Source organism: Anser cygnoides, chromosome 26 (genome assembly GCF_040182565.1).
Source record: "Anser cygnoides isolate HZ-2024a breed goose chromosome 26, Taihu_goose_T2T_genome, whole genome shotgun sequence".
Taxonomy (NCBI): Eukaryota; Metazoa; Chordata; class Aves; order Anseriformes; family Anatidae; genus Anser; species Anser cygnoides.
Genome location: NC_089898.1, coordinates 606,116 through 632,112, shown reverse-complemented (window position 1 = coordinate 632,112; position 25,997 = coordinate 606,116). Strand labels below are relative to the sequence as shown.

The 25,997-nt window shown below is 47.1% G+C and overlaps 1 protein-coding gene across 3 annotated transcripts in view; it reads left to right on the top strand.

Moving 5' to 3' along the window:
- The first annotated feature begins 1,071 nt into the window (after positions 1-1,071).
- LOC106044414 (disintegrin and metalloproteinase domain-containing protein 9) overlaps positions 1,072-25,997 on the top strand; it is a 28,919-nt gene continuing 3,993 nt past the window's right edge. The window contains exons 1-19 of one of the 3 annotated variants that reach the window (XM_066983611.1): positions 1,072-1,227; positions 9,719-9,816; positions 10,968-11,032; positions 12,103-12,181; positions 14,056-14,132; positions 14,879-15,068; positions 15,846-15,911; positions 16,387-16,458; positions 17,094-17,263; positions 18,474-18,555; positions 19,054-19,187; positions 19,354-19,525; positions 19,647-19,739; positions 19,990-20,185; positions 20,677-20,782; positions 21,549-21,732; positions 22,415-22,495; positions 23,754-23,859; positions 25,470-25,608. In XM_066983611.1, the coding sequence (XP_066839712.1) occupies positions 1,140-1,227; positions 9,719-9,816; positions 10,968-11,032; positions 12,103-12,181; positions 14,056-14,132; positions 14,879-15,068; positions 15,846-15,911; positions 16,387-16,458; positions 17,094-17,263; positions 18,474-18,555; positions 19,054-19,187; positions 19,354-19,525; positions 19,647-19,739; positions 19,990-20,185; positions 20,677-20,782; positions 21,549-21,732; positions 22,415-22,495; positions 23,754-23,859; positions 25,470-25,608 (2,198 nt within the window). In that variant the 5' untranslated portion in view covers positions 1,072-1,139. Of the gene's footprint in view, positions 1,228-6,860; positions 7,770-9,718; positions 9,817-10,967; positions 11,033-12,102; positions 12,182-14,055; positions 14,133-14,878; positions 15,069-15,845; positions 15,912-16,386; positions 16,459-17,093; positions 17,264-18,473; positions 18,556-19,053; positions 19,188-19,353; positions 19,526-19,646; positions 19,740-19,989; positions 20,186-20,676; positions 20,783-21,548; positions 21,733-22,414; positions 22,496-23,753; positions 23,860-24,442; positions 25,448-25,469; positions 25,609-25,997 lie in introns of those variants that run through there. The other 2 variants (XM_066983610.1, XM_066983612.1) reach the window with 2 other exon arrangements.

Below are 25,997 nucleotides of genomic sequence, written 5' to 3'. Positions count from 1 at the left end.
TGGATCTACAGCGAGATATTTCGCTGCGTCGGTTTTGCTCAACAGCAGCAACGTGGATGCTCAAAAACAAACAAAAAACTGTAATTTACCAGACGCAGAAGACCAGAAAAGGTCGGTATATGAAAAGTTGTCAGTGGGTTTTGTTCACATAGGCTCTTGCAGTTTGTACTGTAGTATACTGTACGTACTACACAATAGCCTCTCCGTAACCTGTTAGTTAACGTGACTAACACGTCACATGTTGTTTATGCCGTCTGCGCTCAGAGGAAGGCACCGTGCTCCGCGGGGTGTTTTGGCTGGGTGTTTAACACGTCGCTGTGTGCTGTCAGCGGCAGGTTGAAGCAAAGTATGTGACGCTCAGAGCGGACGGCAGTAAAGTCTGTGACGTCTTTCATTCAGAAGCAGCTGATTTCCCTTACGCACCTGTATCCTGTGGCATCACGTAGTGGAACGCTAACGTGAAGTTTTATCTCCACGTGCTTCGCGTGCATAATGTAGGGTTTTTGGAAGGAAAGGCCGGCAGAATGATTGTTTTGAATGAGGAGGTGTTGGGGTGTTTCTCCTGAAACGACAGGGCTCTTTCCGAACTGCGGTGTTGCTGCACGTGGTTGAGGCTTAGCCCCTGTCCCGTGGGACTCGGACATTGGATCGGACCACGCGTGTGGCCCGCGGCGCCTGGTGCCAGACGGGTTTCGGCAGCCGCGGGCGGCACGGTGTTGGTGCCCTGCCTCTGCCCTGGAAGCGGGCAGGTGCAAGTACACGCTCCTGAGCGTTTTTCCCCGAGGCTTCTGTGACTTCTCACAGGGCCGTCCGTCGGCTGAACTACTCGGAGCCCGCAGTCACTCCTGCCGTTGCCTTGGTGCGAGCAGCCCCCAAACGCCCCCCCTTCAGGCGGCCGGCTGGGGGCTTCCCCCCGCCCACGTCCCCCCGCGGGCGCCCCCGGGCCGCTTCCCGGCCGCCTCGCACTGGTGCCCACCCCCGGGGCTCGGGGCGAGCCCCCGCCGCCCGCCCCTTGTCCGTGGTGCTGCCGGCGGCGGGCGGAGCGGCCCCGCCCCGGGGGGCGGCGCGGCGCAGGCCCCGGCCCGGCCCCATAAGCCCGCGGCCGGCGGCCGGACCCAGCACCCAGGCCGGGAGGGGCGATGCGGACGGGGAGCGCCATGGCCGGGGCGGCGCGGAGCTGCCTCTGCCTCCTGCTGCTGGCCGCGCCCGCGGGGCCGCTGCGCGCGGGTGAGTGCGGGGGAGCCGCGACCCTCGGCCGGGCCGGGCCGGGCCGGGCCTGCTCCTGCGGGCGGCCTCCCCCCGCCGGCCCGGGGCCCCCCCCGTCCCTCCCGCGGCCGGGCTCCGGGGGGGGGGGCGGTGAGGAGGGCGCCGGGGGTCGCGGGGCGGCCCCGGGGGGCAGCGGGGCCTCGGCGCTGAGGGGCGCGAGGCGGCGGCCTCGGGCGCGGCGGGGTCCGGCCGAGCGTGCCCCGGTGTCCGGGTCCGGGCCTCCCGGAGGGGCGGCCGCTGCCGGCCCCGCGCCGTGTGGGGCCCTCCCGGGGCTCCTGGGGGCAGCGGGTCCCGGAGGGCGTCCGGTGGGGTCCCGCCGTGCGGGGCTGACGGGGCCCGCGGCCCGTCCCCTCTGCTCGGGCAGCCGCGGCCCCCCCCCGAGGGTCCCGAGCCCCGGGGGTCTGCGCTGGGTCTCGCAGGGGGCCGGGGCTGCGTCCGGTGGTGGGACCGCGAGCGCAACAGGGTGCGGGCACGGCAGTGAGCGGCACCGCGCTGTGCGTGTGGGCGCTGATGGTGCCGGGTCTGTTCCACCTGAGCGGCAGGCTGACACGTCTCACCCACCATCGTCGCCTTCCTACAGAAGGCGTCTCTGCGTTGGGTTGAAGTTGTGTTTGCTGTTAATGGGTAGTTTCGTACTCAGGGCTTCCTAATCGAGGACCCTTTCCTGAAGCTAACAGCGATGCTTCGTGCTGAGAAGCGACGCTCCTGCGGAGGCTCCCTGCGTGATTCTGAGCTGCGAATTTCGTGCCTGGCACCCGGCGTGTTGTCACCAGTGGTCGTGAGCCGCGCGCCAGACAGAATCCCGACTTTGACAGGTGGCTGCAGGCTTGTCGGGGAGGTAGAGCAGTGTGTGAGCACCACGAGGAGCAAAGGCTCACGGCGCATCTCCTGGAGGTCGGGCGGGTGTGCGCACAATGGGCTGGTCGCTGTCCTGAGGGTTAATGCCGCGGTTCCTGCCCGAGGATGAGGGAGGAAACGCAGGTCACTGGAGCCCCGGGTGGTGTGCGGGCAGCGTGTCCCAGCTAATCACGCCAGGTCTGTCCTGAAAGATGTTAGACGCTGGCTGTCTCAGATCGGGGCATGACCAAGCGGCGAGCAACCTGTCACCTGTTTCAGTGCCTCCAGACACCTCCAGCTTTTGGGTTGGAAAGTAAGTGCTTTGGGTGCTCCCCAGCGAAGAGGGATATGAGGCAGAAATGGGGTGTTACCGGAAACTGCTAATTGAAAATTCCTGAATGAACGTAATCGCATAGGGATGTGTAGCCTTAGGGGATCTGTATATGTTGTAGATTTTCCCTTCCTGTTTGTGTCTGTGGGAGGCATCAGCATTTGCCTGTATAAATCCATAAAAAAGCAATCTGGCATTGCCATAGGCAGGGATTTTGCCTTCTGCCTCCTGTCTCTCCTCTGATTCTTGGCGTAACGTATGTATCAGGATGGTCTAGCCGCGCTTTTATCAGTTTTTAAAGGAATTTTTAAAGTGTCTGAACACTTTGGTTTGAATTTTCTGAGGAGATGCAATGTTTGCTTAAGATAATTCTTTTGTTCAGCTCATGAGAAACACAGCGCTGCCTCACCCGTATTTCAACAGATCTGGGACAATCATTCAGCAGAGTAAAGAGGTTTTTGTGGTTATTTCCTTTGAGTGAAGAATAAAAAGAGGAAAGAAACTTCAGTGTAGCTAATGTTGCAGCTTGTAGTGCTTTGTTTGTGGAAAAAGGAAGTTTGAAACATGACTTTGTAGTTTTTGCACGTCTCGAGCATTCTCATTTCTTAAGATTAAAAAAAAAAAAGTTTATTTGCTCAACTCTACTGAGTTCTGTGATTGAATTCGTACTGCGTGGTTTCCTTTGGCGACCAAATGTAAAGATAGCGACATCCCTAAAAAGAAGCGTTCCCACGAACCTCCGCCGCGTGGAGAGAGTCGACCTCCGCAGCCGACGTGAGGTGGAGGAGGTGAGCGGGCTCTGCAAGGCGCTGCCCTCGGAACCAGCGCCGCCCCGGTGCTCGCGGTGAGAGGGCTGAGCTCCCGGGCAGGGGTAAATCATCTCCCCCCCTCGGGTAGTGCGGCTTCGCTCCGTTTCTCACTGTAAAATGAAGGGCCAGGCTGGAGAGGATGTTAGTGGCAATACCAGAGGAGAAGACGGACGGTCCTTTTTGCGGAAGGAGGGTAGCTGTTGTCCTGCAGACAAATTAGAGCGTGGCTTTAGAAAGGGCAGAGGGAATACCGAGAGTCTAGACAGGAAACCCTTACAGCATAGGTCGGGGTTTCGGTAGGAGGGAGGTGAGAACGTGGCTGGAAACGCTGCTGTAGAAGAGCTCAATATCATTGTCAACTTCCCGCACCACTAGTAAAACACCAGGAGAAATGACGTTAACCATTCTTGTCTGTTTTAGTGCTAAGTATTTCAGGTGAGCAACAAATCAAGCGCATGACTGTTTCTCTTGCCATGATAGTTGGTCGCCTTTTCCCGCCTTCTAAGAAGGCAGTGACACAAGGAGACCCGCGTGGTCTGAAAACTGAGAGCGAGGGAGGGAGGAGATGCGAAGAGAAGTCCCAGGCAGGAATGCCCTGCAGAAGGAAGGCGCGCCTGATGCTTCCAGGTGCTTTGGAGATGGAGCACGACCGTGGACGTGCAAGGCGCTCTTTAGTCTTTGAGGCATCAGAGGAGCCAGGACTGCTGGCTTCCTAGGAAGTGTTCCTTTTTTTTTTTTTTGCAGTAGGTTTGTTAGCTTGCTGCTTTGTGTAAAGCTCTAAATATTTTCAAGTGGACTTGGATAACATTTACATAGTGAAAGTGAAGGAGTTTCTTGCTTCTAGTAATTTGAAGAATACATCTTAACTGCAGCTGTCGTCTCAGAGCGAAGGTCAGCTGCACATAAACATGCCTTCCCCGGGGTGTGATGGGTGGAAGAATTATACCGAAGAAGTAATCAGCGGTTGAATACCGTTCTGGATGGACGTTTTAATCCCGTTCACAGAATTTTCTCCTCAGACAGTTGCTGCTTGGCTAAGTCCTTGATGGTTTTGATAATGGGATACAGAGGATGCACGCTGAATCTGCAACGATACCCAGAAAGGATTTGAGCTCCTCAGAGAGGGGTCGGCAGCGCAGGTAACGCGGGCACGTGAGAGGAATAGCTGGCAGTGAGATGCAGCTTTGGAAGGACAGGTGCAGAGTGTTCTTCCAGGGTGGAAATAGTTGTCTGCACACGGGAGCGGGGTGCAGGAGCATGTTGGCAGGGAGGGAAATGAGTGTTGGAGTAGGTTAAACTACCAGTGAATCACCCAGGCTGCTTGTTGTGGAAAAGAATAAACCTGTGGAGACAGATAACCACACAAAGCGGTCTTTCACAAAACATCTGAAGCTCGATACCTGTGAGGCCTCGCTGGCGCGCCGTGTACCGTTTTGGATCCCGTTTCAGATAGGTGCAGCGTGACTGGAGAGCCTGGTCGCACCCAATGGCCGGAGCCCTAGGAAATGCGCTGCGCGAGGGGTTGCTGAAAGAACGGGGTTCACTTCCTTAGGGGAAAGGAGAGGGGAAAACGCCAACAAACTGTGAAAATATAACAGACGTGCAGCCGGATGGAAGGGGAGGGACCCGTCCCCTCCGCTGGGGGTAGACGTACGGCTGAAAGCCCGGCGAGGGAAAGCTGCCGGACGTCAGGGACACGGGTGGGAGGCAGGAAGGTGGGCCGGGAGGCTTCGTGAGGCTCTCTGTGCTCCTCCTCGCAAACAGTGTTCTGTGTGAGTGTCAGATGATGGCGCGGTTGACTTCATCTGTTAATTGTAATCAATTATAACGCAATGGTTAGCACAGGCTGTATATTTAATGCGTTGGCAATGCGCGTCTTTTGATTCAATCTCGTATTAGTTGTGTTCATGTTTAAGCTCAGTGCTGTTAACTGATACTCTAGGTTTAACATGGTTATGACCACACCTTTACTTTTACTGTAAAATGGCTAAAAATTGCTAGGATGGATGTAGGCACTGGATAAATCCAAAGCAAACGTCAGCTTTGCCTTACTTCTGTGTGAAACTAAGTTTTTTCCTGTCTCAGTAGGAAACCTTCCACTCTCACGCAGGGATTCAGTAAATGGAAGCAGGCAAATACAAGCGTATGGTTACACTGGCAGTCCTCTCTGCGATGTTCGCTGATGGCAAGCTGTGCACAGATTTGGGTAGGATCAGAGGAATTGTAGGGTTTTGCCTCTTGTAAAGAATGACGCGCTCTGTCAGCACTTGCGATGCTGAAGGCGGCAGGGGATCCGAAAGGGGTGCTGAGCAGAAATCTGGCCATGCAGCCATTGCTGGCATTTGGAGCGCTGCAGTGCCCGGAGGTGCTGCAGGTGGGATGGGTTTGGAGGCTTGCCTCCGCAAGGCCCGGCCTCCTCCTTCATCTCCTCCTCCTCCTCCTCCTCCTCCTCCTCCTCCTCGGCGCAGGAGGGGGCTTGTGGGTTCCTCGTCCCGGCTGCCCATGGCCCGAGCTGGTCGCCTGCCGGGTGAGCTTGGCGTTGGGAAATGAATTCTGTGGTGTAACAAGCTGCAGTCTGAACTTCCCTGATTTTTCTTTTTTTTCCTTCCGTTGAAGAGAATGTGTTTGATCTCTCCTGAAAGGCTGGGGAAGGAGTTACTGTAAGGACGGGCGATGCCTGGGCCGGGCCGTGCGCTGTGGGTGGCTGCGGCCGTGTGTCCGCAGCGGAGCCAGCGGTCTGCAGGCATGGCGAGGTCCGGGGAGGCAGGAGAAGCAGCTTGGCCTCCGAGCGTCGATCTTACCTGTCGGGGAATAAACGCCCCACCAACCTCCCTCGGTGTCTGAAAAGCCACAACAGCGCTGATTTATTTCGCTGGTTCTCAAGCTCCCACATGCTATGGAGCATGCATGGCATTCTTACCGCGGATTCAGGGCGGGGAAGGTGATTCATGTCTTCCTGATAATTAAGGCAGTCCTTAATGAGACAAGATAAATACAGTGGATGCAATTGCTTTTCTCTGCTTGAAAAGAATTTCAGCTGGTGCTACGCCCAGGCGTGAGCGATAAGAAGTGTGTTCTCAGGTACTGCGGTGGGGTGCAGTAGCTGTCAAGATTTGTGCTCCTCTCTAAGCAAAAGCCAGTCCCACTTTTGAGGGTGGGAGGAGGATTTAGGGGCAGGGCTCTCTTTGCATGTTTTAATTGCTGATCCGTTGTGTTTGTCCCTTGTATCTGAGTTTTGAATAACCACTCAGATGCTCCTCTTGAGGCTTAGTAATGAGTGAAATCTTACGTGGGGCAGTCAGCATGGAAATGATTTTGTACAAAGTTGGGGTAAATGCGATGGAGATAACTGCTAGAACGGAAGCTTTTGTTCTGGGAGGCCCCAGTGGTGGAGTGTGTGCTTTCAGACAGAGCAGGGAGGTTTTCTCCTAATGAGAATCCCACAAAGCAAACTTTTGTCTGTCCTGTAACTAAGTGGGCTCGTCAACCTAATCTGTACTACAACATGGGAAGAAAAAGGATGTTTTTGCCAGAAGAGGAAGGAGAACTGAGAGTTAAAGGGAAAAGGATTTGCATTGAGTTCAAGCTTCTAACGTGAGCGTTGCTGTGCTCCTTAGTTCCGCCGATGGACTGGAAGCAAGGAGCTGCCTTCCGACACCTGCACTTGAGCTTGTCCTAGCAGGAGGAGACAAACACACCTTCCTCTGCTTAATCTTACGGACAACGAAGGGAAGAATAAGGCATTGCACCTGAAATCAAATCCCAAGCTGGCAGTAGTGAAGTGAAGGAAAGGAGAGCAGAAAGCTGGGGAGAAGGGTCAGAATATCCTGAGAGCTGAGAACGATGCTCCTTCGCCGCCGCTTCTCTGCGACGCAGCCTCCCAGACTTGCCCTCTTCCCAGAAGTTCCTCCCCGAGGTTCCTCCCCGACACATGAGCTTTGTGTGCTGATTCACGCCTTTGTGTTCTGCTTCCAAGTCGCTTTTGGGGAGGCGTGCAGCTTGCTGAGCGCTGCGGGGACGAGCGGGGCCCTGGTGTTTCTGTAGGCTGCGTCCCGAGAGATCCTCTCAGAGTCCCGCAGCGTCTCGTCCCCCACTTCAGTAAAGACGGTGGCAAAGTGACGAGCACAGAGCAGCGACGCGTGAGAGCCTGGGACAGGATATGAACCGAAACGTGTGGTTGGAAGTGACAGATGTAGAGAGGTGATTTGCCAGAGTGTACTTCGGTGGTTCATCTCGGGGAAGGAAGCAGCCCTTCCCTAGGCTGTTCTCGGGCCAAGGAAGTATTGCCACTGTACTTTCTGTAGCCTTTGAACTACAGTTCAAGAGCTATTTTCAGGAAGTGTCTCTGATTATTTTTTTTACACACTTCTCCAATAATCACAGAAGTTAACGAAAGTTCTGCTGCCGTATGTGTTCTGTGTCTGTTACTTCGGGAGAAGCAATACAGCTCCGCCTATGCTTATGTGACACAGATGCTGTATTACAAACAGCGCACAGCAACGAATCCATCTGTGTTCTCCAAGCAGGTGTGCACTTGCAGTGTAGCGTATGAGAGATGGAAAGCCATCTAGCTGCTTTTGCTTCCTCACTGGGATACTGGTGGAAAGCGCAGAGATGACGGGCGTAGTGTTCCTCGCTGCGCTGGCAGTGTCGGTGCAAGGCCTGCCTGTCGCTGCGAAGTAAAGCCACGCTCTCGGTATGAGATGTAAAAGCATTTGCGGGCTGCTAAGGGATCTCCAGATAATGTTGCTAACTGTGATGAAATAGGTCTGTCTTGGTGTAAATTTTGCTTTTCACCTGCTTCTTCGCATGCTGCTTTTGTGCAAAGCTCCACCAAAGAGGGCTGCATCCTTTGCAAAAATGAAATCAGCCCAGTCTGTGCCTCAGGCTGCTGGAGTGTGTTTGTCCACGGAGAGATGCTGAGCTTGAGAAGGGAAAAGGTAACGGAAAGTAGGCTGTAGGAGGGTGAGGGTGTGGGGCTCACCCCAGAAGCACGAACACTTTACTGTCTTCTCTTTAACCTCCTGCTGGTGCGGTAAGCTCGTGGTGCCGGCAGGGACGGGGTGTGAAAGGCAGTGATGTTCCTGCACCTCGCATGGGATCACTGCTGGCACTTGAGCATCCCTGAGCTCTCGGGTGCTGCCCAGCAAGTTTGGGGTTCGGAGGCACACGCAGGCTGCTGCAGCAGCCAGCTTCTGGCCGTGCTCTAAGGTGCTGTTTTAAAACTGCGTGCAGTACCCTGGTCCCCCTCTGAAAGCTTTTGGAGCATCTCAGAAGTTAAACACCCGCTTAGCACCCCAAGACGTGGGGTGGCTACATCTGGAGGTGAGCAGCGGCGAGGAGTGCGGCTGTTCCCTTCCCCCTGCCTTCGGCTTGGAAGCCTCACGCTGTGCCGCTGAGCTCACCGATCCGCGGCCGTGGGCCAAGGCTGCTCCTCATCCGCGGGGCAGGCGGCGAGCGGCTCCCAGCCGGGCGCAGGGGCTGCGTCTGCGGGTCGGGAAAGTAACTTAGGTGTGCGCTTCTCTCCCGTTTGCACGTCTGTGTGGAGCAGTTGCTGGAAAACCTGGTGGCTCATGCAGGACAGTAGATTTTTGGTTGGTTTTTGCTCAGTCAGGTGATCTGTCTGTTGCGTATGCAAATCATGTATACAGCAATCTGCAAAAGGCGTTTTTTTGCATGCATTTGTTTCGCCCCACTTGTTTTTATAAGGTGCTTAAGTGCTCTCTAAGAACGCAGTGAGCAGTACTGGCTTTTTGTCAGCAGCTCGGCAGGGGTGTGCGGGGCTGAGGGCGTAACGCTGAGCTCCGCTGGCCTCGAGCACAGCGTTAGGAAGCCCAGGAACTGCGGGAGCCCCTGGGAGCCAAGCTGGAGAGGCTCCGTAGCCCAGCTGGTGTGTTTCTGCAGCTCAGGAGACCTGGATCTGACACTGTCTTTCCTTCTGTCCTTGAGCAAGTTATCTCTGCGCTGACCTGCTTGACGTGCTCTGATTTCTGCTAATGGAAAGTGGTGGAACATGAGATAGATACTTGTAAGAGAGTAATTGAATTGTGCAGCTTTCAATTTAAAGTGTTCTGCTCAGCTTGGTTGTGCGGCCTTTCACAAGGCAGCCCACAAGAGCTTTGCTCTGAGCCACGCTCCGTGCTGTCCTGTGTGCGTCAGGCCGGTGACCTCTTGTGTTTGGGCGCGCAGCCCCAGGGGTCCGTAGCTCTGAAAGCGTGCGTGCCTCGGCGCTGTGGTGCTCTGCTGCTTCTTAAAAGCAGAGCTCGCAGGTCTGGCAGGAAGCGATGCCAGCGCCGCACGAAGGCTGCGGCGGGGTCTGCCTGGTGCCGCGCCGTGGACCTGCACTGAGCTCCGGGGGTCTGCCTGCCGCCTCCTCGCCAAAGGGAAAGAGCTTCTCGTCCTTCTGCCTCATCCTTCCGACTGCTTTGTTTCTTTAGGTGGACTAATCTGGTGGCCTTTCTCTTTTGCTTTCTAGGTTTCCAGGAAATTTCTCTGTTGTCCTCCTATGAAGTTATAATCCCACAGAGGTTAGGAAGAGAACGGCGAGAGGCCTCCGATGTCTCCTCAGTGCAGGTACCGGGCAGTATTGACCCAGCTGGGGGCTGGGTTAGACACCTCCGGGTGCTTTCCAGCCTGTATTGTTCTGCTGTAATCACATGACTAACGGCTGCACGCTTCAAAGTATTTGGATTAGGCCAAATGTTTTTAGTCACAGATTTTATAAGCCTTGGCAGAATGTAATATTCAGAAAAATGCCTTGCAGTTTATTGCTGTCGCTGACTAGTACTCTTGCTGTGATATTTAATGTAGTGATCAGGCAATTCAGCTTACCCACGTAGTATGTAAGGACCCTAGTTGCTGTGCACAGCACTTGGCTCACGCAAGGCTGTGGAGGTACCAGCCCACTGTGAATGTTCAACAGTAAAACAGAACTGTCCTTTTCCAGCTGTAACTAAGAGTTTTTCTGTGAAAGTCTTGTTATAAACAAGGAATGTGAAAACCACAAAGCTATTTCGAAATAGCTTTCTTCATGTGACTTTTCCCCAGCTACGCAGGAAAGGATGCCAGGTTCTGGAGGTAGGGACGATTAGAAAATAGGTTTCAGGCTCACTCACCCTGCTTATTTCTGCTCCGGTGCAACCGGCAAGATTTAACAAGTACAGTATCCGTGTGTCTGGCAGTTTCCACGTGTGGATATGCCATGTAGAATCAGCGTGGTTTGTGTTGGAAGGAACCTTTAAAGATCATCTAGTTCAACCCCCTGCCTTGGGTGAGAACACGTATGGACACAGCAGTCATCGATTCTTTTGGATGTCTGGGAACCAGAGCAAATTCTGGTGGCTGAGGCCAGGTTCTCATTGCAAAGTCTTGTCAGCACAGCAAGATCAGTCAGGAGCACAACAAACACGTGGCCCCCTGACCAGCATCGTGGTACCAGCCAGAAGCACAAGAGGAGCAGCCGAGATGAGCGGAGCTCCACATCCTTCAAGGAAGCAGTTTAAATTTTGTTGCATCTCCAGTAGGAACACTGTTGTTAAGGCTGTATCTGTGAAGGCTACCAGGACAGACTAGTCCTGAGTTGTGGAAGGTGTCAGTAGTGATCTGAATGCCTGTACCCAGAGTAGTAGCTTGCAGAGGCTGTTTCTGCCAAACTTTTGTTGCTGTCAAAGAACACTTTATTCATTAACATTATTAAAATGCAACTTTTTCTTTTTTACGTTCAGGACAAGGTGTCGTATGCTATTGAGATAGAGGGAAAAGAATACACGATTCATCTAGAAAAGAACAAGTAAGTGATGAATTCCTTGATTATTAAATTCCAACTGTGTCCAAATAACAGGTTGGCAGGTAGCATGCTAGTTTTGATTCCTGAGGTTCTTTATGAGAAGGGCAGTTACAAACTAACTCTGAGAAATCTGCAGAGAAAGACAGTGAGAGTGGGTTGAGCCACATTGTCTTGGCTATCAGCCGGAAATGTTGAGCTCCTGCGACACTGGTGATCCTCTTGCAGTGAAGGAAGTAGTAGTTTGCTCAAAGGGGATCTGGGGAATCATTGAATAACTCTCCATTCACATCTAAAAATAAACAAACTGAGTTATATTTCAAGTAAATATTTCTGCTTTCCTTTGGGTTTTGTTTATTGTTTCAGTTTTTTTCCCATCTCAGTAGCACAAGACTACTAACAAACGAGGAAGCTAACTTCATCTCCCAGCTCTTAATATCTGTAACTTACAGGAAACATAGATGTTGTCTGTCTTGCTTTTAATTTTTAACGTACTACTTGAGCAACAGCAGGTTACCGTATATCAGGCTGTTTCCCTTGTAAAACTGCTTTCATAATAGAAGAGACATAACTGTCTAAACATAGAAGGCCATGGAGATCTGTCTGCCATTTGCCAAACTCCTGACCCTCAGGAACGTGGAAATTTGTCTACACTTGCATCTATGGATTTACAAGTATGGGCCGGCTGTCTTAATCGTAGGAGACTTTCCCAATACATTTTCTTCCAAAACTGGGGAAGAGATATTATATGCAGCCACCTGAGTGCTGTGTTGTTTTTTCTCTGTGTGAAAGCTAGTGAGCTGTTAGCACCATCTAAAGACTTGTGACGCTTGTCCTGCTTACCCAGGGTGAGGTGTGTGATTCGGTTTCATTAACAGTTCCACCATTCTGATATCTTGGATTTTGCTGTAGAAGTGCACAAGTTCTTAGTTTTTTTTCCTTTTGAATTATACATTTAATTACAATTTACATACCTGTGACACTTAATTAGGATTATCTTGTTACCTACTATGGCATCATAGTTATTTCATGATATTCCTCTTGTATTCTTTCTCTTCTACTCTCTTTCCTTACAGAGAACTGCTGCCCAAAGATTTCACAGTTTATACATATAGTAAGGAGGGGAAGTTGCAATCTGAATATCCAGATGTCCAGGTAGGACTTCTTCCTTTTTATACCTTTCCTGGAAGGTGACTTGAACATCGAGCATCTACATGCTGAGGGAGTTGTGTATTACATACTTATCATTGTATTTTTTCAGTGAGCCCAGTTCTAATTCCATGTATGAGCCATGCTTTTCCCAGAGAGAATCCTTGATTCTGTACGAGATTCTGGCCTGTAGTTTGTCATAGCCCCATGTTTTATGCAGAGATGATTGCTGTAAAAGCAGCTCCGCTCTAAAAAGGAAATACTCTTCTTAGCTGGGAAATATCTCATTGTTTCAGAGTGGTGGTGGCGCTGTCATATAGCACAGTGCAGTGTTTGTGCCACTTCTGGACACAGGCCTCATTTCTTACGGAGAGCAGAAGACGTGGAGCAGAACTGGGCGTTACCTGATGCCTACATAAAGCTTTTCCTTTTGCACACAGCGGTCTTCCAGATTGGTCAGCTGCTGACCCATCTTTTCAGTTTTATGAGACGCTGTATTAGTGACGCTTAAGAAGTTTCAAGGGTTGACAGTCTAGCCATTAGTCCAGGCATTTGGGAGCTACTGGAAGGGGCGGAGGACCTTTGAGAGGGACATACTATGCATGGTGTTGGAGTTATTCCACTGAAAACGTTTGCAGCGCTCTTCTTCTGTACAAGCAGGCTACCTGCTAGGCTGCCTTTGAAAATTTAATTACTTCTGTAGAATAAGAATAAATAGCAGCTTTTGCAATACAAAAAGCATGAAAGCGTTTCTAATGGCTTCACTCCTCTTACATATCGGCATTGTTCCTTTGAAAGGGAAGCGTTAGTCATATATGATTCACAGGATCTTGTTTTTGAAAACAGAGCACCTGAACTGACTGAGTATTTACTTCCTATAAAAAAGTGATTGAGAGGAAAAGTGCTTTTTCTGCACAAGGTTACGGAAGTTACGGTGACCCTGAAGGATTATTGCATGCCTCGGCATTCAGTGCTGAAAGAACAGGCGATGTAATCTACCTGACCCCTATAGTAACATTCAAAAATGCACTTGCCAGAGAAAACTGAATGTATTTGCCATGTATTACCCTCTTTTCACGTTTCCAAAATGTCTAATACAGAGGATAAAATGGAACTGTTGTGTCTCCTCGGGGCTGATGGGGGATGTTCTGTGCATTTGAGAAGTTCAGGCAGCACAGTGCCTTGGCGAGGATAGCAGGTGTTGGCCCTTTTCTTGCTAGAGGGAGGCTACACGCAGGCCAAACATTCTCCAAAATTGTTTTTTCAAAGTCTTGAATGATGATTTGGCCCAAATCAGTAGGGAGGGGCTAGCTTCAAAATATTTGGGGCAGGGTGGAGGACAGAACTGCAGAGGATGGCTTAGTGTCAAGCTGAGAAATGCAGTCGCTAGATAATGCCTCTGAGCCCTGCTTGTCAGTATTGCTGCATGTTAACAGTGTCAGCTCGGAATCCGGCGTCAGGCAGATCGACTGAGTGGGCGAGTGGGATTTTAAACTCAGATCTAATGAACTACTGGCTGTACCGAGTTGTGAAGAGCGTATTCTTCACAGAATAGGACTCAGACTGGGTCCCTACCTCCCTATCTGACAGTTTGGTTAGCTTCTCATACAGAAGTCCTTGTGGCACCAAAGCACGTGATGAAGTCTAGGTGCGTGCTGGAGAAGGAAATGCTGTTATGCTGTGGTAGAGCCAGAGGCAAGTTAGAAGCTGTAGACTGTAGGTAAAGGGTGTGTGGCAGCTTTGACTTCAAACATTATATTGTCAAGTTGCAGCTACTGCGGGTCAGTGGCGGGCATGGCAATTTATGTGCTCAGGTTTCGTACTGGGTGCGCAGAAATGCGTGGAATATGCGTGTAATGTGCCCTTGTTTTCCCACATAGGATCACTGCCATTACCAGGGATACGTGGAGGGGATCCTGGATTCTGTTGTTGCTGTCAGCGCGTGCTCGGGGCTCAGGTAGCAGAACTCATCTTTTGTGCTGCAGTTGTCACGTGAGGCTCACGGCTCGCTGAACCTGAAACAAAAATTCTTTCTGTTTTTAGCTACTGTTCAGCCAGATGGGAATTCATTGACTGGGGCTGAGCTGCAATAGTGTATATCTTTATGTAGTCTTTCTGCAGTCTTGTTTGTTCAGGTAGCGTTAACAGATATTTCCACTAGCTTTAAATAAGTTAATGCAATTCTGTATCAGATTAGAGAAAGCCATTTGTTGACACAATTTTTGGCTTATTTGAATTAATGGTCATTGTGAAGAACTATACTCGGTGCAAAAGTGTAAAGTGGAATACCGTTCTGCAAATTTTATAGAATTGCACTTTAGCTTGTGCACTTCGAATGTGATTGAAAATTCTTTTTGTGTTGGGCTAATTTACATACCTTTTGGGACTTCAGTTCGATGCAGCAGCGTGTCAGACGCAAAAGTGGCGATAATAATGGAGCTACGTTTTTTCTGCATGTGATTTAATTTCTCAGGCATTGCAGACTGATTAAAATGTTTAATTTACTGTATTTGTGAAGGCCTTTTCCAGTGAAAGGCTGTGTTCAGCCTTTAAGCGAAGCGTACTGTTTCGCAAGGACAAAGAGGACAGAGATATAGTCACTCCTTTAGTTATCAAAGAATAACTTTTTTTTTTTCACTGTAAAAATCTGCATAGCTATTCTGTGTTTAATGCAAGAACTTCTTGCACACTGCTATATTTTAGGGGTTTGGTGACCATAGGGAACGTCACCTATGGGATTGATCCCATGGATTCGTCCTCTGGCTCCAAACACATTTTATACCCACTGGATAATGTGAAGAAAGAGCCCACAATGTGCGGAGTAACCACCGAAGGCCATGACGGGGAACATGCAGGGGAAAATCACCATCCCAGTATGACTCAGCTGCTGCGAGTAAGTGCACCGCTGTTTTCTCCATGGTCCCCTATAATGGATTTTGTGAATGTTCAGCTAAGAATATGGAAGCAGCTTATTGGATTTCCTGGGGTTTAGCACATACCTAAAGGTTTCTGATCCAGAGGGTTTTCTACGCTGCTGGAAAATGCAATTGTCTCAACAAAGCAGTTGCAATTTTCTTCTGCTTCTCCACACAGCAGTGAGAGTTCAGTGGCTAGTGGCTAGTCTTCATTGACAGAGCTTGCAGGGACTTTTAAGAGCAGGAACAGTACCATCATTGGAGAGGCTCATTATCAAAGTATTGCATCATAAGCCAGCAGAATATTGTGTTTAGTCTGTTCTCCTAACTGTCAGTGTAACAGGAAGGTGTGAATGTCCCCCTTGCTGTTTAAAGACTGGCTATATGGGAACACAGTTGCAGGAAAAGCAGGAGTATCAAAAGTACTAAGGGGCCGCAGCATTTGGTTGTTAGTATATTTCTGCTCCTGTATGAAAATGCATACTGTCTTTCCAAAGAAACCTGTGTGAAAAGTAAAAAGGTCCCCTGCTTAGGAAACACTGTAAGTCCTTGTGTAGCTCAAGTTTAGTGTAAAACGCTGTAGAGAAATTGTCATTGCTTTAGATTGCACTTCTTGGTTTTGGCTAGTTTTCAACTTGGCAGAGTGTCTCTTAAACCACTAGTTGTGTCAAGTGAGATATGACAATATAATATTTCTTGTTGTTACTTACACCTGAATTAATGCACTTGAAATTATCCAAAACCTTTTTTCCCAGAGAAAAAGAGCCGTCCTACATCAAACAAGATATGTGGAGCTATTCATAGTTGTGGATAAAGAAAAGGTAGGGATTGTGTATTGCTTCCTCTTCCTTCTCCCAAGGAGATGTCTTGAAAAGCCCTCAGTCTCCGTTATTCCCGAATGGGCTGTTGAAAGACAATGACACTTCAGACAAGGTTATGCAAAAATGTTAACCTATAACTGAATAAACGTGTCCGATGTGATACTCCTCAAGAAAACAGTAAACTGTCAGACATGGAGAGTTTCTATCAGCAAAGGAATTAATAATGGAAGGAAAACACATGGCAAAAACTGCCTTTCCTGTCTTCTCTTGGATATTGAACAGCTCAGTAACAGCAATGAAGATGCTGTTTTCTTGATGATCATCTTGATAAGCAGGGGTTCAACTTTGTGTCTTTTAAGCAGGAGATTGGGAGCCTGGCAAGAATGATTTTTATTATTAGTCTTAAAATGTTTTATTCATTTTTCTGAGTTTTTTCTTTATATTCTTTTCATGACCAAGTTTATTTATCTTGCAGTTTGAAGATTTTGGGAAAAGTGAAACAGAAGTAAGAGAACACATGGTGCAACTGGCAAACTTCCTTGATAGTGTAAGTTACAGACACGCTGACCTTAAGTAGGAATGACAGCATATGCAGCAGCCTTTCAGCTGTGTTCACGTTTATAAACTTCCACCTTGGAGTTTGTTCTCTTACCACTTCGGAGAGAATGAAATAAAGGTTTTTGTCAAGCTAGGAACTAAACCTGTTCCGATGGGTCATCACTACGAAAGCTTTTTTCCTCCCCTAAATTCATCTGCAGTTATACTTGAGATTTAACTTAGGGAACTGTTGTAACCTGTGACACACAGTGACAGGACAGGTTATTGCTGACTTTGTGTACGTAACCTTTAGGTTAGAGGAAAAAGCATGTCTTTCAACTTGACTATTTCAGATGATGATATTTGTCAGGATTTAGACTACTTTTTATTTCTGTCTTGGATTTCCTTGTAGTATGGCCAGTGTGGCATTTAAGCGTTGATTCTTTAGCTAATTAAAATTTAACTTAGTGGGAAAATGCATCCTGGTGATATGAATGGTGTACTAAATTTAAAAAAAAAAAAGTGGAAAAAATATGGGGGGAAAAAGTAGGTTCTCACAGTAAGATACATAACACAAAACCACTTGTTCTTATCTGAAGGTCTTCAGAAATATTTTTCCTTTTTATTTTATATTTTCTTCCCCAGATGTACGTAATGTTGAACATCCGCATTGTACTGGTTGGCCTGGAGATCTGGAAGTACGAAAACATCATTAGTACAGACGGAGGTGCTGGTGATGTGCTGGCAAATTTTGTACAGTGGCGAGAGAAGAATCTTGTTTTGCGACGGAGACATGACAGTGCCCAGTTTGTTCTGTGAGTTGAGGTTCCTTCCCTTTGACTTTTAAGAAGCTTATTCTATTCCTGTCGGCTTAGCTCTGCTCTAGTATCAAAAGTAGCTGTCTTCTGGCAGAGTATTGAATGCAATCTGCTGTGTTTTATGGGAAAACACTCCAAGTCAACTAAAGGATTTTAAGGTTTCTGTGGTCCTTGAATTCAGTGTCCTCTCTGACAGATACATTCCTAAATTTATTTTCTTGTCGCACATCTCCTGCGATGTTTTATTTTTGTATTGTGTAAAGCTTGTAATCAGATAATCCTTTGTCAGGATTGCACACTGTTTAGACTTGTAGGGCTTTTTTGCTTGGAAGTGAGTATAAGCCTGGTGCTGAGCATTGCATCCGCACGGAGTAAAAGCTGTTTCTGCAGTTGGAATCCAGAAACCAGCTGCGCAGTTTGAGCTTTGCCGTGTGACATTAATCTGTCCGTTCCTGTTGCCTGAAGCAAGCACCGAATTTGCAGGACGCGTGCCCCCGTGCACTTCCTGCCCCTGCAGATAGCACGGTACTTAGGAAGTCACTACCCAAAGTACAAGGGAGGGCAGAGGCGAGAGCACTGCTCTGCACAGGGGCAGCTGCCCGATCTGCCCTTGCACAAAGCAGTAGCTCCCCTTCCTGCAGAGCAGCAGGAGCTCAGAGCCTCTTCTCCTCTGAGGCAGAGCACCGCTGGTCAGGTTATGAGGGCAAGATGGCTGAAAAAAATGCTTTTAAAGATTGTTTTATATGAAGTAAAATGTGGTTCATTGCAATTAAGCTTTAAGATCTATGTAGAAACAAAATAAGATAGTAATGAAAAGGAAGTCAGCAAGGAAAGGAACCTATGTTTGGCAATAGTAGAAAGGCAGTTAATGGCCAATTTAAACACATGATTTTAAGGGTGGAGAACTTAGCTTTTCATGTTTAGAAGGAATATGTGGGAGAGGCTGACTCTCTGCAATCTGTTAATTTAAAAGAAAAAAAATGAACAGAAAGATAAAGCTGAAGTAGTACCTTTATACCCAAAATAATCAGTAGCACTTGTAGCAGTGTTCTTCCCATTTGCTAGCATACGAGAGCTGAAAAGCCAGTGTTTTGTGCCCAGAAGCTACTGAGTGGCTGTATGGATGGGCTGTATTGTTAACAGACGGTATCATGTTGTCTGTATGGTTGGGAAGATTATCTTTCTCTTTTTCTCTCACTGACTGTAGGAAGAAGGGATTTGGTGGCACTGCTGGAATGGCCTATGTTGGAACAGTGTGCTCCAAGAGCCACGCAGGAGGCATTAATGTGGTGAGATATCTTTAGTAATGCTGTGAGTATGAACGAGATAAAATAAATAAATTGCACTCCACACGTCTTCCTGGAAGTGCAGAATCTTTAACACAGCTGAAGTGGTTTAATGGGGGCTTTCATGTGGTCACTGTTTCTGGCAATTCCTTGAAGAGTTGTGACCCAGGTATCTACTGTCTTCTGCATCCTCTGATTAGCCTTCCCTCTCCTCAGCATGCAGTGCTCATGAGGAAGGGACAGGATTTCTCTGCGGATGTTTTCAGCACCCATGTTGTAGAAGTATGTGGGAGCTGTGAGCATTCATCTCAAATCTGTCCCCTGTTGGTGTCTGCTTGACATCTGCAGCTGTGCCATTTTGCGGAACAGTGCTGGTTGGTTGCCCTCCTATGTGAAATTACAGAGCATTAATGAGCTGCATTGACTTTTTGGCACATAAGTGAGCACTGACTTTCTCAATATCAAGTGTCCGCTAACTTTCTTTGTTTTGTTCTTGTGCAGTTTGGAAAAATCAGTATACAGATGTTTGCATCGATTATGGCTCACGAACTGGGACATAACCTGGGGATGAACCATGATGATGAAAGAGTCTGTCACTGTGGAGCAAGCAGTTGCATTATGAGCTCTGGGGCATCGTAAGTAACTGAGGAAAGGGGAGGCGATTCCAAACTGTCAAAACTCCCTGTGTATACGCTTAGTTCTTACAAGTCACAGGAAAGCAAGTATCACACTTGTTCTGCAACCTGAGGGAGTGCTTGTGGATTGACATGGTGTAAAGATATGCTCATGTTCTCTGTACAGGGGATCAAGGAACTTCAGCAGCTGCAGTGCAGAAGACTTTGAGAAGCTAACTCTCAACAAAGGTGGAAGCTGCCTGCTCAACGTTCCCAAGCCTGATGAAACCTATAGCGTCCCATACTGTGGGAACAGGCTGGTGGATGTAGGGGAGGAGTGTGACTGTGGTTCGCCAAAGGTTAGGAGCTTGCATGTCTTACAAACGCTTCCTGGGTAGCCTTGCATGCCTCTCACTGGAGAGCAGCCTGTGACTGGCTGAGGGTGTGATTTCCTGACATTCACAGAACTTCTGTTTTCAGGAATGTGAAAGCGATCCTTGCTGTGAACCAGGTACTTGTAGGCTCCGATCCGGTGCTGCATGCGCTTACGGTGACTGCTGTAAAAACTGCCAGGTGAGAGACTGAGATGTATTATTTGGAAGTGTTCTTCAGTGGGTTTAGAAAAGGAGTGTAGACTTAGCCAGTGCATCTGTGAGATGAGCAGCACACTCTGTACTGGGAATTGCCCTGCATGTTTACAGCACCCCCAGAGGGCTGCAGATCAATGCCCTTTTTGTTGGGAGCACACAGCGGGTTGGGTGCATCATTCACTGCTGTGAGGTTTATGTTTTCTGATAGTTTTCCCCCCCAACTCTCTCTTTAGCTCCTTCCTGGAGGAACTGAGTGTCGGGCAAGTAACAATGAGTGTGACCTACCAGAGTACTGCAACGGCACATCCCAGTTCTGCCAGCCAGACTTCACTGTTCAGAATGGTCACCCGTGCCACAACGAGGAAGCCTACTGTTACAATGGCGTTTGCCAGTACTACGATGCACAGTGTCAGGATATCTTTGGCTCAAGTGAGAGAGAGCACAATATTACAGTTTTTCTAGGAGACGTAGTTAAAAGAAAACACTGAGCTTATTTAAATGTTTCATTGCTTTCCTGTAACAATGACCAGATGGCTTTGGCAAAGGACTTGTAATGGTGGTATTTATGGCTTTACCTTTGCACATTTTTTCTTTTTTACAGTTAGTGCTGTGCTGGTGATTCGAGTAGTAGTTTTCTGAGCATTCCTATTACAATGAGGCTTCTGGTTTATAGGACTTGAAATAACATCCAGTCAATTATGCCATTTGATAAGTGACTTTTTTTTTTTAACTTGGAACCTTGTGGTGCTGACGTTTTCACTCTACCGTTTTGATCAAGCTCTTGAGCTATCTGTGTTGCATGGAAAACATTAGGCATAGCAGGGTAATTGGTTTGGGGAATGGAAACATGATGATGTGAGATGTTTCTGTCTCTATTTAACCTGGTTCCTCTGTCTGGGGGAATGGGCTGTTTTTTTCAGAAGCCAAAGCTGCCCCGAACATTTGCTTTGCTGAAGTGAACTCCAAGGGTGATAGATTTGGCAATTGTGGTTTCCACGGCCATGACTACAAGAAATGTTCCAGCTGGTGAGTTGAGCCTGACACATCAAGAAATTCCTAAATGTGTCATTGAGAATCTTTATTTGGGTGCCACAGTATTAATTTGGGGTTTTACAGCAGGCTCGCTGGGGGAGGGAGACATTATGCCATAATCTAACCTTATCAGCAATGCATGCGTCACTCAGTAACCACAGGGAGGTGGCTTAGAAAAGGTCTGAAAAAGATCTGAAACTTCTGAAGGTGTTAGTAGCACTTAACTAACTCACAGACCCCACACCTGCATTCATAAGCTTTGCTGGCTTTTGTTTTAGATTGTCTGGCTTTTAACTCTTGCCCTTAATAGTTGAAATGGGTTTGAATATTCAGGCAATTCTTCTGTAGCTGGGTTTTGAAGCTTTTGTGCTTGTGCTGCAATTCCAATGCTTGCAATGTTCTGTTGCCTCAGGGTGTCTTTGTGTCATGCACTCAGACTTGGGGCTATGGCAGGGAGAGTTTGTTCTACATCTGCCATCATTGATTGTTCTTATCCTGAAGTCTTTACATACAGGAAAAAGAATAGGAAATGGTCATGTTTTCTTTTATGTAAAGATCCTGGCAGCTTGCAGAAAGAACGGGTAAATCCATACTCTTCCAGCACTGAAACGAGGCCCAGCTCAATTCTGTTTGGCAGGTTGCCTCAATTTTATTTTCAAGTAGCGTCTTCCAGTAGAAAGAAAAGGTCATATCTGCTTTTAGTTGTCTTCTCAGAATAAATTAGTGTCATCATTACAGCATTTGTATGTTGATGTTGTAGGAATGCCATGTGTGGCAAGCTGCAATGTGAAAATGTGAAAACTATGCCTGTTTTTGGAATTAAGCCTGCCATTATCCAAACTCCCATTAGAGGCACCACGTGCTGGGGTGTAGATTTCCAGCTAGGCTCTGATGTCCCTGATCCAGGAATGGTGAATGAAGGCACCAAATGTGGTACTGGAAAGGTAATTAACAAGTCCAAAGTGACTACTAGTAATTTGGGGTTTTAATGCGAATAAAACTTTCAGCTGCATTGTTTCATGGGTACATATGGCCACTATTCTTTTGGGAGGGGTTCACATAGTTAATGCAGAACTGAGTAAGTCCGTTATGTACACACACTGCTTAGTATTGCAGTGCATGTCCAGAAAAAAAAATAATCTAAAACCCTTCTCATTTGTAGAGGAAGCAAAAGAAAACAAGTATTTTAAGAGTCAGAATCTTTCCTCCATCAGTGAGCTGGAAGAACTAGGCTTGCACAAATGCCTCTAAGAAATTTTTCAATTAAAATCAACCTAAACTAAATAGACTTGAGAAGCTTAGCACCAGTAGAGGAATGTGCATTCCACATACCCATACTGCACACTGCTAATCCTTTACATTCAGACAAAAGCCTTCAAGTGACAATTCAGACCCCATACTGAGAAACCTTTTGTAGCGGAGATGTTCCTGTGGAGTTAAGGTCTAACACACAGGAGTCCGAGACTTGCTTTGCGGTCCATGAGAACAGAGTGCCTTGAAAGCCATGTGCAGTAGGGCTATCGGAGGTAAAGCAGGCAGCCTGGGGAGCAAGGAGTAGGAAGAAAAGGGGTAGGTCAGTGAAAAGCCATCATGCTTCACTTGTGTGCATCTCTTTAACTCCCCTAGATCTGTAGGCATTTCCAGTGTGTGAGTGCCTCTGTCCTGAACTATGACTGTGATGTAGAAAGGCAGTGTCATGGACATGGGGTAAGTAGTGCAGGAGCCTCTGCTCCTACAAGTAGTCCGCTTAGAACGGATGCTAAGACTGTAAGTTTTGATATAACTAGCAGTGTTTCTGTACAAGGCTGTCTGACATCTTTGTTATGAGTTATGAGAACGCTGGATTTTTAGAGCCAATGACCATACTAATATATAAACTGACTGTTCTTATTGCCAAAGGTCACAGTTTGAAAAAGGTACACTGTAACTGTGATCACTTAATAGCGTTTATATACTAGTCTTCTTTTCACCTTGGAAGTCTCTTACCCTCCTCTGTTTAAGGACTAACTAATGGGGAATAAAGTAATCACAACGCTAGATGTAGTGATTAAAAATACCACTTGGGGTTCTTGAGAGTGAGTTTTCCTATTAACAGCTGCTTTTTAGTGTTGTCAATGAGAAAAGTGCCTTTAACGGTCCACAAAAATTGTACCAAAATTGCGTAAGTCATGCAAGTTTCAAATTGATGAATAGTAACTTTTTTTGTTTGTTTAACTTTGATAAAACTCTCTCTAAAATGTCTCTGGTCAAGACAGTGTATAACAGTATCAAAATATATATATACTTGAAAGCTCTTAAGATAATAATTTGTTTGCTGGGCAGGAGTAATTCCCAGTTCCAGGATTGCTAATGTAATTTGAAACTGCATCTCACAAAAAAAGGGCAGTTGGGACAGCTAATCTTTGGAAGCTCATCCTGAACAATGCTGTGCTTGCTCAATCATGTGAAATCTTGAAGACACGTGGCCTGGCCTGGCCTGGCCAAAGACCATCTAGAATTGACCTGGGAATTACTGGTTAAAGTTCTCCAGGATGAGTGATGTGGAAGGGATGGAATAGACAGTCATGGCTACAGCATGCTGCTTTTAAAAATACTGAAACATAAGTTACCAATTTTTTTATGCAGACCTTTGCAAAATGAGTGTTCAACTGAATATTAAAATGGCTATTACAGTGAGTTTTCAAAACAATTTGTGTTATTCCAGCAACTCTGTCACTGTGTGTGTATAATGATAACCTTTTGCTCTGTATCCTAGGAGGAGAAATTCCTGAGTGCAGTTAGTAGCTTTTCATGTATTTTTTTTTAAATTTCCAAATAGGCTGTAGCAGTTGAAGACACCTTGCTGTCTTTGTGTTCTCACTGTTCTTAGCCAGAAGATATTTTCTCTGGGGACATGGAGTAATAGATGGCTTCTTCCTCTGTTTTGATTTTTATTTATTTGTGTATGTGTTTTATTTAAATATAGGTGTGCAATAACAACAGGAATTGTCACTGTGAAGCAGGCTGGGCCCCTCCTTACTGTGAGACTAAAGGCTACGGAGGAAGTCTTGACAGTGGACCTCCTTATAACGGCAAGTAGTGTGAAGGCGACTCTGGAGCTGTGGGCCTGTCTTGCTAGGGGTGATGCCGGGCTGTGTGCAGAGTGCCTGACTGCTTTGAAGCAGCTAAATTCTGGTGTCTAGTGCTGGTGGTTGGCTGTTTACCAGGTTTCATTTGCAGCCAATAGGTTTCATTTGCAAGCAATACTAGTTAGGGTTTTGAGCTCAAGGTGTTGCCTGCCTTTCTATTGGGATGCTGGAGATCTTCAAAGAAACTGGTCTGTTTTAACTGTCTTCAGCTGGTTTCTGCCAACTTGGACCAAAATCATCTTGGACTTCTCTCTATCTAAGCTGGGAAAATGGCCCTTTCTAATTTTAGATCCAAATAAAACATGAAATTTGGCTGAGGATGCAGGTTCAAATTCATGGATGTGAACCTGCATCTCCACAAGGGCGTGCTCCTTCTAGCTGTGATGGCAGAGATGAGTAGCTGCCCTGTTCTAGTATCTGCAGGTAGCTGCATGTGCACCTGCAAGACTAACATCTGGCCTAGGTGGGCTAGGGCAATGCATGTTGATAAGTCACTATTTTATTAACGTTTGTTATTTAAGTGCAGACAGCATGCTTCGTTTGGTAGTAAATGCAAATGTAGTCCCTGCCCCAAGCATCTTACGGTATAGAAGAGGGGTACACGATACAGAAACGGGGAGATACAGAGGTTTGTGACACTATATTGTTTGTAGATTTTCAGTTTGCCTTTTTTTTTTTTTTTTGGAGGGAAGAGATGGGTTGGGGAGGGAATTTTGTGGTTATTTCATGTAATTTTTCCTCCAGGAAGAGGTACTGGGTCAACATTTGACATAGCAAGAAGATGTATCTATGCATGTAGAAGATATATCTATCTGTTTGCACGGGAAGAGTGGGGTAGTGGAGCAAAATTCGTGTACATGAAAGAGCAAACTGAAAGGCTGTAAAGCTGACTTTCTTCACTGACAGTTTGAAGATGAAAGAGGAAGCAAAATTCAAGCTTTAAGCTGGAGAAAACTTGCAGTGCCCTTATGGAATATATAAAGAAGGGATTGATACAGTCCCTGTGTGAACTGGAAGAATGATCTTGAAGACCGTTTTTAATAAGATGTTAGAGGTTTTTGAGGGAAGCTAGATACTGTGTTAAGGTAATAACAAACTGGAGAATCACATCACAGCCTGTTGCAGAGAAATTTGCCATATATAAAAATGCAGAGATTGCTAAGAACCTGAGCTCTTTGTGTACAGCAAACAATGGTAGGATTGGATCAAAGGGAGGAAGCTCTGTTTTCCTATCTTTCAGATGAGTTCATAAAATGTTCACAGCGATGGAGTGGAAGAAATTAGGTATTAATTTTGTAATGCAATATGCTGTTATAGCCCAGTATATCATGAAGTATGTTTTTTTTCATCTGTGACCAGAGAATTGCTGGAAAAAGATGATCAGAAAAGAGAATATTTGGGCATATGTCTTGCAGTCTTAATAGTTTCTTTAGGTTTTTCTTCCATGAAGAATGGAGGGTAGTTGGAAAAACCAATCCTGCTAAATGCTGCAATGAGTTGAGAGGTGGTAATGCTATATACTTTTTTCCTCTTCATCCTTTTGTCCCTATCAGACAAAGACACCTCACTGAGGAATGGGCTACTGGTATTTTTTTTCCTGGTCCTACCACTCCTTATAGCTGCTGCTCTGGCATTTGCAAGGAGAGACAGGCTGAAGCGATGGTTTAGAAGGTTAATGTCACGCTGTCATTCGTAAGTATATTCTCCTCCTTACCTTCTCTTCTGCCCTTTTGAAGTAGTCCATAGACATTTCTTTACACAAGCCAATACCAACATATGTAGGCATATTCCAGTACCAAGATGGTCAAGCAAAGACTGCTGCATCAAGTGTCACGTGTAGCTTGCCCTTGGCAATGACACAAAAGATTAATGTTTTTCTGTTCCCACAATGTTTTTTTCTTTTTACAATTATGTTTGTTGCAATGTTTTTGGTAATAGTTTTTTCGTGGTTTTTTTTGGTTCCTATGTTTAGTACAGAAGCAAAGCTGTCATAATCCTAAACAGAAAAAAGGTTATGCTGTTTCTTAGATATGTGGCTGTCCTCCTGATGTTTGATATTTGCTAAGATACAGTAAACCCAT